Genomic DNA, 10,308 nt, shown 5'->3' on the forward strand with positions numbered 1-10,308 from the left:
CTCTCTTTAAATAAGGGAGGGGAACATCTGATTTCCCCTGAAATGGGATTCTCCTAATCTTATTAGTCATACAGATTCAATTATACGATCACTGAGGAGGTGTCATTGGATTCTTATCATGTGCATGCACACTATATATGTAGGCATGTACTGCATTATTAAAGTTGTTGTCCACCATTGGTGAACTAATTTGAGATTTAAAGATCCCCTCCAGACATGTTTTCCTTTGTTTGGAATAATAAATGGTGTTTGACATGTTTTTCCACAAAAAATGTTCAGTTACCATGTGAAAAATCATTAAAATGACATCAACTCTCTCTCCCTCATTGAAAAATCCAGAATCTATGAATATGAAAATATTTTTCATTTCAGAAGTTAAACATATATGTTGGGCCCCAAAATAGCTGTGATGTGACAAATCATGCTAGTAGGTACACTCCTTTAACTCAGATTTAAGGTGAGCACAGAAAAACTCTCCACCTTCAGTACTGTAGATGAATGTGAAAACAGCCTTCTAGTGTCAAACTCAGCACATACAAACAGTATCTCTGCATGGTGAAGCTCAAATATTCCAACTGAAGGAACAAGACGAAAAACACATTTTTGACTGGAGGGGGACTTTAAATTAAAGGATTATGGTGTCTACTATGGGTTGAAGTTTTACAGCTCAATCTTATGAAACTCTCTGGAAATTCAGTGAATAATTCACCTAAAACTGACTTTTTTGGAGATATTTTGTCATGAATTAACTACCTTAATGTTGTAATATTCCATGAACACTTCCATGTTGTATTTCATGTGTATATATTGTTATATGTCTAGAAAGGTTGGGCAAAAAAATCTGAGTAGGGAATACAGAAAATACAAAGTTTATCATCATTTTAGTCTTTATTTACATGCAGTGGATACACTAATAACTCACAAGACCGCCAAATAGCAGAACATATATGGATGCATGGATAGCCTGAGTGACAGCTTGAATGATGGGAGGCATGGAGGAATAAAATTTCATTCAGGTTAACTGCTGAGGGACGAAATGTGATTTATAAATAAACTGACTTGACTTGAAGAATGGACAGATGGGTGGATGGATGGATGGTCAGACAGGTGGATTAGATGAAACTTTAATGATCCCTGTGGGGAAATTGAGTTCCTTCTGCAGCTGAGGATTGGAAAGCAGTCGAGGAAAAAGCAAGCAGAGAGTTTTGAGAATGATGCAAGTAAACACAGTGTAAATAATGCATGGATGGAAGGGTGTATGGAGAGACCAGTTTGTGGTTGGATAGATGGGCATTGATTGCAGAGTCTGACAGCTCACTTTGCAGGCCTTTTAGAAGGATAGCGCCATCCTCTTGATTAATCATGATTAGCATAATTACTATAAATAACATAATGTTTTCAAATGAATGTAATGACTTATTAATGTTAAAATGCAATGCTTTATTAATATTTAAATGCTAAATGAAACATATTGAATGATAATTCAATTAACATTATGTAACAATCACATGGTCTGACCTCCCATGTCCACTGAGTACTTCTTTCTAATTTAATTCAGCAGCTTATCTGGTTTCTTTATCAATGAGTGAGTGTTGACTTTTTGTGACATTAAGAGCAGGTTTTCCCTAAAACAAGCTAGCTTGGACTCTCCTTCCAGCAGATTAGGAAACTATCAGCTGGTTTTCCAAGTTACTTTCCAATTTGTGCAATGCTGCAGGAGGATGAAGCTTGTACCACTGGTTAACAAAAATTAAAAAAAAAAAAATGTCGGCCACACCCATGTTACCTTGCACCTTTAGGTTTGTTACCTGTTTCAAGAAATTGAGACAGTTTTTTTTTTTTTCAAACCAACCCACAGTGAGAAAAAAAAAAACTTTCTTAACTTGTGTAATTTGCAAACTGACTACTGAAAAACACAAGTTGGGTCGATTCATGAATGGATATTTTAACTGGACTGAATTCAGGTAACCATCCTTCAAGAAAATGTTTCCAGTCGCTGTTTATTTAAGATTTCTTGATTTCTTGTTTCCATTCTGTCTTCATCTTTGGTGTTTATACAAGTTAAGAGAATTTTTAAAAAATGATGATGAATGTTATTTTCTTCTTCATGTTATGTCAGTCAACATCAGTATCTAGGAACACATTGAACCTTGTATCTTGTACGGTTAAATTAAAATATTGTTCACTTTCCTGCTCAATGAAATCAAATTGTAAACTTTAAATGTACTTTATGAATGCACGCAAGTATACAAAATGTATTAGATTAATATCTTCATCTTTATTCATCTTTGTTCTCATTTTACTACATAATGTTCAGATATTAATAGCTAACTCAATTACGACACATTAAATGATCAGCTAGCTCACAAAATAAGATATATCAAGGTTTTAGAATAAAAAGTTATAAATACAGAAAAAGAGTCCTCGCTGTGCAGTATGTAAGGTCTTTTCCTATTCTCACTTTGACCCAAAGGACATTTTTCCTTTGTGTCATGTTGTATTTTTTACTTTAACATCACTTCCTGTTGCCATTGACCTTTCTATTGTGCATCTAATAGTAGCTTTGCTCACTCCTGTTTAGGGAGACCGGTGCAGACTTCTAGCATACAAGGGCTATTGTGGTCACTTGTCACTTTCACTGTACAGAGGTAATTAAGCTCCACTATTCTTCTGCTTAGTAACCCAGTAAATTCAGTTTTCTGATATGTTTGACTTACTGAACTTGTTTTTTAAGAATATCAGCTTACCTTATTTTCCCCTTGCCAGTTATCATTAATCACCAAATAGCAACTTAATTACAAGCCCACTGTGTTCTCTTTGTACTGTTTTTAAATCTTACTTTACTGATCCTAATTCTTATTTTACACAATAGATATTTGTAGTGCATATGATTTAAAAAAAACTGTAAATATGAATAATAAAATTAAATCTTTTGGTGAAGGCTGAATTTTGTTCAAGCCTCATAAATAACATTTTTACTCTTTATTTAAGTGGTATTGTTTGCATGTGGCACATAAAATAAAATACTAATTTTCACTTAATTAGCTTTAGTCCCCTGGGATTTTGATAATGAACAGCAGCTCGCAGCTTGTTAGTCACTAATGCATTCTAACTAAATTGAAAATATGTAAATAAATAAAAAGTTAATTAACGGATACTGAATAAATGCATATAAATATTATAATATGACATGCACTTGACTTTTCACACATTTGTGCGCATGCCTAGTGCCCCACCCTTTGCCTGGATAACATGGCCACACACTAGCTTACCATGGCTTTGTTAATAGGGGTGGGAGATTTGCTGTGGGTGAATGGGGGAGGGGTCTTTTTTTCCAGGGGAATCCTTAGCTTACAAAGCCTCACAATACCCCCTCTGGCTAGTCGTGTTCCTGTCTGTGCTTCCAACAAGGCACTGAACCCTCCTCCCCCTGCTGCATCCCCTCGCCTGCGCCACTAGAGCTCCCTTCACACTGTGGGTACCACGATGCTGATAGGAAAAATCGGCAGATGGTGAAATACTTTCTTAGGGCATTTTAGCTTTGTCGGTTTATAACATCAGTTGCCTGGCATTTCCAATTTCCATCACAAATGCTTTCTGTGTTTTGTACTTGAATATTCTTTAGGTGCCTGCTTATCGGCACCCGAATGTGCCTGAATGCATGAATATAACTTGTGGGCAAGCATATGTCGCTAGAAATCCTATAGCCACTGTCTATGCTCATGACCAACAGAAGGAGCCAAAGAAGCTCACGGTAAGCTTATTAATGTCTTCTGGTTGCTTTTCAGTATGGGCTTGCTTGTTGCCATAGCAACCAGGCCCAAGATACAGTTCAGCAGGAGAGGCGTGTAGATGGAGAATAAATATAAACATCACCCTCTAACCCTGGCCAGTTCTTTTTATGCAAATCAGTCCATTTTACTTATCATTATTAGTGTTTACAGTATAATATGGTGAGCATAATGAATGTTTCAGGGCTCTAGCAATTCTGTCTACATTTATAACAATGCATAAATATTGTATCACTTGCTGTTGGACTCTACTCGTACCTTGCTATCTGTTCTTTTCAGAACAAAGCAATGCAGCCGAATGTGATAATCAACACTGAAAATCCAAATTCCGATGCTCATCACCCCAGCGCCTGCAGAAATCAACAGGCGACAGTGCGCTGGGTCTTGAGTGCTGATGTGTGTTCACGCCCAGTCAAGCTGAGGAAAATCAAAAGACACTGAAAGATTAAGGAGGTCAGGTTTTACAGCTCCACTGAGGAAGGCGGGGAAAGAGGCTTTACCAGCCATTGACTACCATGGAAACAGGACGAGCTGCTTTCACACAGACCATAATACTGTAGATAATAAATATAGATATAGATATAACAAATATGCTGGTGGGTTTGTTCCAATATAAAACATTCATAGTTATTCCAAAAAATAGCTGATAATAATTGTTCTAGATATTGCATTTATTTCATTATATACTGCAGTTGACCCAAATGCTGCAGTTTAAGAGGCAATGCTAGAGTATCACTATGGCACAAATACTAATCATGGTCAACTGACTAATAGGCTGTTGAGTCTGTGGAGATCATATCATTACAGCATTGTCCTATCTGTCAGTTGAAAGCCCAGGCTCTTAGACCACATGAGAAACCAGGCAGTGAGCCAGAAACACTTATCATCCTGTCATCTGTTTTTCACTAGCTTCACAGCTCAATTGCACTGTACACTGAGCATCCACGAGTGGTTGGAGATTTGGGAATCTGAGTGGCTTTGGCACCAGAAAGAAACAAATCCACTCCACTTCAAGTATGCAAAATAAACATTATAATTTGTTTTGCAAAGGTGCATAGATCCTTATGTTGACTGTCCACAGACTGGCATAGATGTATTACTTGTTTGTGTGTTTTTTTTCCAGAAATAAAGCATGGATTAGATTGGTTAGAAACTATAAACTTAAGAGAACAAGTCAATAGTCTGTAGCACTCACATGTGTTATTAATGCAGATTACAGGTAATGATTCTCCTTGCCAGTCAGGTGAAAACTTAAATTAATCACAATTACATATATAGTAGCAAATATTCCATATAGTATACCACCAGCAGTGAACTTAAAGCAAATTTGTGGCAGTGTTTAATTTTACACCATCAGACAAATCTATAAATGCTGACTGATGACAGACAGTACATGCTGAGTGTGTTTCTGTATTTATATGTGTTTGTTTTAGGAGATTAGGTAGCAAAAAACCCCATTGAACTACAACTTCAACTTAAGTTATAATATACAGTAACAAGTTTATTCCATGAAGGATCTTTCACACATGAAGTTGTACTGTAAGTAGCTGTTGTCGCATCACTGCAGAATCACTCTGCTGTAACTGGCTCACAGTGACTAGATCATTAGCATAAAAATGTGTGTGTGTCAGAATAGTCTACAGTACTGTATGTGCATGTACTGTATGACAGGACACAGCTCTAACGTGATGTAGTAAAAGCGCACAATATGGTACTGGCAAACTGGGATCTGTCATGTAATCCAATATCTGTCAATCTATGCCACGATCAACGCTCAAATTGGATAGTACTTTCTTAGCTAAAATATGGGGCTGGGTCTTGTTAAAAGTAGATGAGAAAACTTAAAACATCAGAAAACCTTGATCCCTAGACCTTCCAAGATGCTTAGACATGAAGTAGGGCAAGAACAGACAGCATAAACAACTCTTTTATTAAATTATGCAAACTGCAAGTGATCAAATAAATCCCCCACCCCAGCAATATTTGTCAAGCTTTTCAAACGCCTTCATAACCGCCATCACAATTGTTGAGCTTCTTTTGCTGTGGTAGATGACACATAAAGAGATGTCCTTGCATCTTAACCCTTTGGTCATAAGTACCTTTGAAAGTCAAGGTCTGTGATTTATCATTCAGTTTCCTGAAATATAGAAACTCCAGTCCATCTTCAGTATGTGCTTAAATTTATTCAACCAAGGGTTACAGAAAAAATGGAACATAAAGGTTAATCTGTCAATTAGAAACGAGAATAGACATAGCTTTCATGTCTTCATGTCACAATGACATGGTTGGATGGTTCTTCCCTGAAATGACAATGTAAGAATCACCTGTCAAATGATGATTGAATTCCAACTGAAGTGGCTAGTACCTTGGAGAATGTCATGAGCTACAGCATAAGTTTATTAGTATTGTGTAGGTTGATGATGATGATTTCTTTCAATGCAAATTGAGAAAAAGGTCTATTTCTTGCCTCTGTGATGACAACGGAGGGAGGATGCAGATTCAGTAATTATGAAAAGCATCTGTAGTGAGCACAGTGAACAAAGAGATGAACCCAATGGACATTCTGATTTATTTCCTCTTTTTGTTAATGGTACACACACAGCAGTGGATTTCAGTCTCAAAACCTACTCAGGAGAGTCCTGCCAATGACTCAATGCTTCCACCTAGTGGTACAAATAGACATAGCCCAAACATGATGGTTAAACAATTGTAACATGAAATAAGCAATAACAAATAATGATGTCATCTCTATTTCCAAGCAAATTATACTTCAGGATATAATTTGTGTGGCACAATACTTAAAATAACTATTATTTTAATAACAGTAATTGGGAAAAAATATCAATACATTAAGTGACAAAATACAACATGTCTCCATCTCTTTTAATAGTTAACCAGGGAGCGTCTGGCAGGCTGGCGCACCTTTATTTCCTTGAAGGGAACAGCAGCTCCACTCAATGTTGATGAGGAGAACAACTCTAGAATAGCGAATGTGAACAACAGAGTGGTTAAATGTAGCTGTGATTACGTTTACATCAAACAAATCAAATGTTCTGTGTACTAGGTATAAATGGAGAAAGAAACAAAGTACAGTACATTTATATATCATTTGCAGTATAAATTAATATTAAAAAATGACCATTTATTTGAACAAAACAGTCTCATTTGCACCCTTAATGCAGCCTTCAAATGGCATAGTGTGTCTGTGAAATATTACTTTTAATATGTCTTCCCCTCTCAGAAAAAATGTAAACAAGAGCATAGACTTATTACAGAGTTATAATTTGTTTGAGGGAGAATATCTCCGTCTTGTTGAGCACATTTTGGAATGTCACCACCAGACTCAGTGTTAAAAAAACCTGATTCACTGGTGAAACCCATCTTCTAAAGCTGTCCTTCAGAGAGAATAAGACAGCACTTTGCAGTTGCATCATGTTTGCTGTTCACTATTTGGCAAAAACATTGGCATCTGCTTCACACTAATGATGTCTTTGATCCTGTATGTAGAACCAGTGTTCTCTGCAGATTACTTAGTTGAGAAATAAGACATGACACTTACCTGATGTGGTGCCTGCAGATGAGACGCCGTCAAAGCACTCATCACCCCGACTTGATGGCACAAGATTTTTGGCTGCCAGCTGACCCAGATTAGTCACTTTCAAACGTCCTGTCACCAAAGAAATTGGCCAAATTCTGTCACAACCAGAGAAATATGGCTTGTGAACTATAACTAGTCCCTGCCATGCTGCAGATCACACAATTCTCATATCAAACCTCAAACTCTCAATTCACAATGTTATCATTCTGTCAGTTCCTGAGTCCATGTGACATGTTTAAAACTCTTATGCCCTGTGCTGTGTTCTGAAAAATTGCACAAGTGTAACTTAATCTCGCTAAAGTAAAGTTTTGAAGGCCGTATCCCCCCTGGGTGACTCACTGGGGTCGAGAACCCTGTCTGCAGCCTTGTGCTCCAGGTGTCTGTGGAGGATGACTTCTGCCTTCCTCTGGTTTGTGCAGATGTCGGGCTCTGCCATGATCTCTGTTATCGTCAGGTTGTTCTTAATGGCCCTGCAGGCTGTGGAGCGGGCCAGTGTGGGCAGCAACTCCTGGTACTTTTGGTCAGTGAAGTCTGACTCTGGCCTCTGAACTTCTCCGACACTGAGAGGAAAGACTCATAAAGATTAGAATATCTACAGGATTATACTGTTATATTTGGATCTGTTTTGCACACTGTGCAAATGTGCTGTGTGTCTGGCTGCCATTTCAGTTGAGTTTGTACAGTTCAGCTGAGTTCACTAGAAGTTGCACCAGAAGACTGTTAGACAGTAGAGGGTTTGATTAGAATGTTTTCACATACCGTTATATAAAAATATATAAAAATATCTTGACCTAGCTATGGTCATGGTACTGTATCCAGCATCCTCTAATTTTCAGTTGGAATACTAAGCAGTGGTGCGTTTAAGTTTTAATGACAATGTCCCTGATATTTCCAGCATCATTGGTATTAAATGAAATCTGAAAATGTAACAGGTTATCAGTCATATTGTATACATCAGGCACATCAGCTCAACAAACCTCTAATCAGCATTGTTAATTTTAAGTCTCAAAACAATACAAAACAAAAAGCAGTCAACACTGGAAAGCTTGTGTTGCTTATTGATACATTTCTAATGTACCCATGTCAAACTGAAAGGTAAAAGTTACAAAATAATAGAAAAGCATAAGGCAGCCACAGTGAGCCTCTCCACCAGTCAGCAAATCTACATGTTGGGAGTATGCTTAAGTATATACACATCCTATCTTTCTGGTCAAATTAAGAAGCTGACCGTTTGAACCTGCCGCAATCTGTGTTCATTTTCTGTCCTGCTCCCAATCATCCTCACCTGCGGTTAGTTAAAATTGTATAAACCTCCTGCACCAACAGTTCAGCTGCTCCTGGTTTACAGTGAATGGTTCCATCAACAAGCCTCTTCATCAAGTGCAGATTCAGCTTCTGTAAAGACTGGGAAAAAAAAGAGTTTCAGAAATGATCTGACTCAAAATAACAACCTCCTGTTTGAGAAAGTACAAATAGAGTACAGTCACAATGGGTTTAGATTATTTTGATCATGATATTTAAGTATTTGTGCAGTTAAGTGACTCTGTGTCCCTGACATTATTACATGACATACAGAACCTCGAAAATGAATTTAAACTGCATGCCAATTGAACTGAATAAAAAACCAAGCAAGCAAACAAACAAGAAGTCTTTCCTCCTCAGTATATTTTTAGATTTTTTCATCCTCTTACCCGCTCTATTCTGCTCCAGTTCCACTGCTTGGCAGAAAGTGATGTTCCTTTGTTGTATGAATGCAACAGGAAGTCACTGGGGTAATAATGAGAAAATATCTCTGCCACAAGGTAACCATTGGAAAAATCTCTGGATATAAAAAGTAGGGAGAACAGAGTATATTTACTCTACCACTGAAATTCTCTTGGTACTAGCAGCAATGGTGTTCATATTTTCCTTGTTATGGACATTTATCTTATATTATTGTCCTTATTTGTTTTATGATCCTTCATTATTGTCTTCACATTTGACCTATTTCATTTTAAGTCAGTGTTATATGTTTTATAACCTTTGTTTTATGCTATGTGATGTTAATCTCAGTGATGTCCTCTCCAGGTTAAACAGTTATCATAATATGGCAGAGTCACACTCAGTTAAAGAAATAAATGCTCAATCAAAACGAGTCTAGAGTAAGTGCTCAGTGCCTGCGTAAGTTATTAGTAATTTAAAACCCCAAAGACGTCTAACTACATGTTAAAACTGAGTTATTTTTTGTTGAGAACGTGATTTAGGATAGACCATTAGCCATCCTTTTGAAAATTCAACAACTGCTTCACACTAGCATTAGCTAACACATTTGCTCAATTAGCAGGCTAGCTTAATCCCTTTGAAACACACAGGTAACGCTATAAAGTTATGACCAAGAAGCGTAAAAACGTATTTTTTAGCTAGGTTTAGTCCAGTTTTACAGTCTAGACGTCGACTGCAAATGTATTTTTACTGTGCCTGCAGTAATGAACAAGAGTAATTCACAAGTTTAGTGACGTTAGCTTTACCTGCGCACATTCATAGGATAAAATGACAAGTCGAGGCTCTGCAGCCACTTCACAATTTCTCTCGTCAGTCCGGTCTTTTTAGGAGACTGTTCGTAAGACATATTGTTCTGAGCCTTGATTTAATCCACAAATTAATGATGTTTCTAATGTAACAAGTGGAGTCATGAAATCCTGCTTTGTCCATTCATGTCATCCCTTTTTCCTTTAGATAGTTTTCGAGCTGCGACAGCTTGTATTTGACGCGCTGGACTCGGGTTTTGTTGTTGTTCGTGTTTCCATGGCAACGACACACTTGTTCTTGGTCCTGTGGCAGCACACACACACACACAGCTATGACGGTCTACTGCCCTCCAGAGGTTTTACATTAACTCAGAGTGTTGTGCAGGACATCAAAGAAATTCATTTTACCAAG

General features: G+C 37.4%; 1 protein-coding gene across 2 annotated transcripts; it reads right to left on the reverse strand.

The window, feature by feature from the left end:
* Positions 1–6,337: 6,337 nt before the first annotated feature.
* Positions 6,338–10,188, reverse strand: spata4 (spermatogenesis associated 4). Of its 2 annotated transcripts, XM_042419745.1 has the most exons (7): positions 9,897–10,187; positions 9,081–9,210; positions 8,675–8,793; positions 7,729–7,949; positions 7,351–7,458; positions 6,714–6,769; positions 6,338–6,454 (listed from the first exon to the last, which is right to left on the reverse strand). In XM_042419745.1, the coding sequence occupies exons 1-7, from the start codon at positions 9,995–9,997 to the stop codon at positions 6,416–6,418; spliced, it is 774 nt and encodes a 257-aa protein (XP_042275679.1). In that variant the 5' UTR covers positions 9,998–10,187; the 3' UTR covers positions 6,338–6,415. The 2 variants fall into 2 exon arrangements, with proteins under 2 accessions (XP_042275679.1, XP_042275680.1); XM_042419746.1 differs by having other exon boundaries at positions 6,338–6,769; positions 9,081–9,156; positions 9,897–10,188.
* Between the last annotated feature and the right edge of the window lie 120 nt (positions 10,189–10,308).

Source organism: Thunnus maccoyii, chromosome 8, assembly GCF_910596095.1.
Source record: "Thunnus maccoyii chromosome 8, fThuMac1.1, whole genome shotgun sequence".
Lineage (NCBI taxonomy): Eukaryota > Metazoa > Chordata > Actinopteri > Scombriformes > Scombridae > Thunnus > Thunnus maccoyii.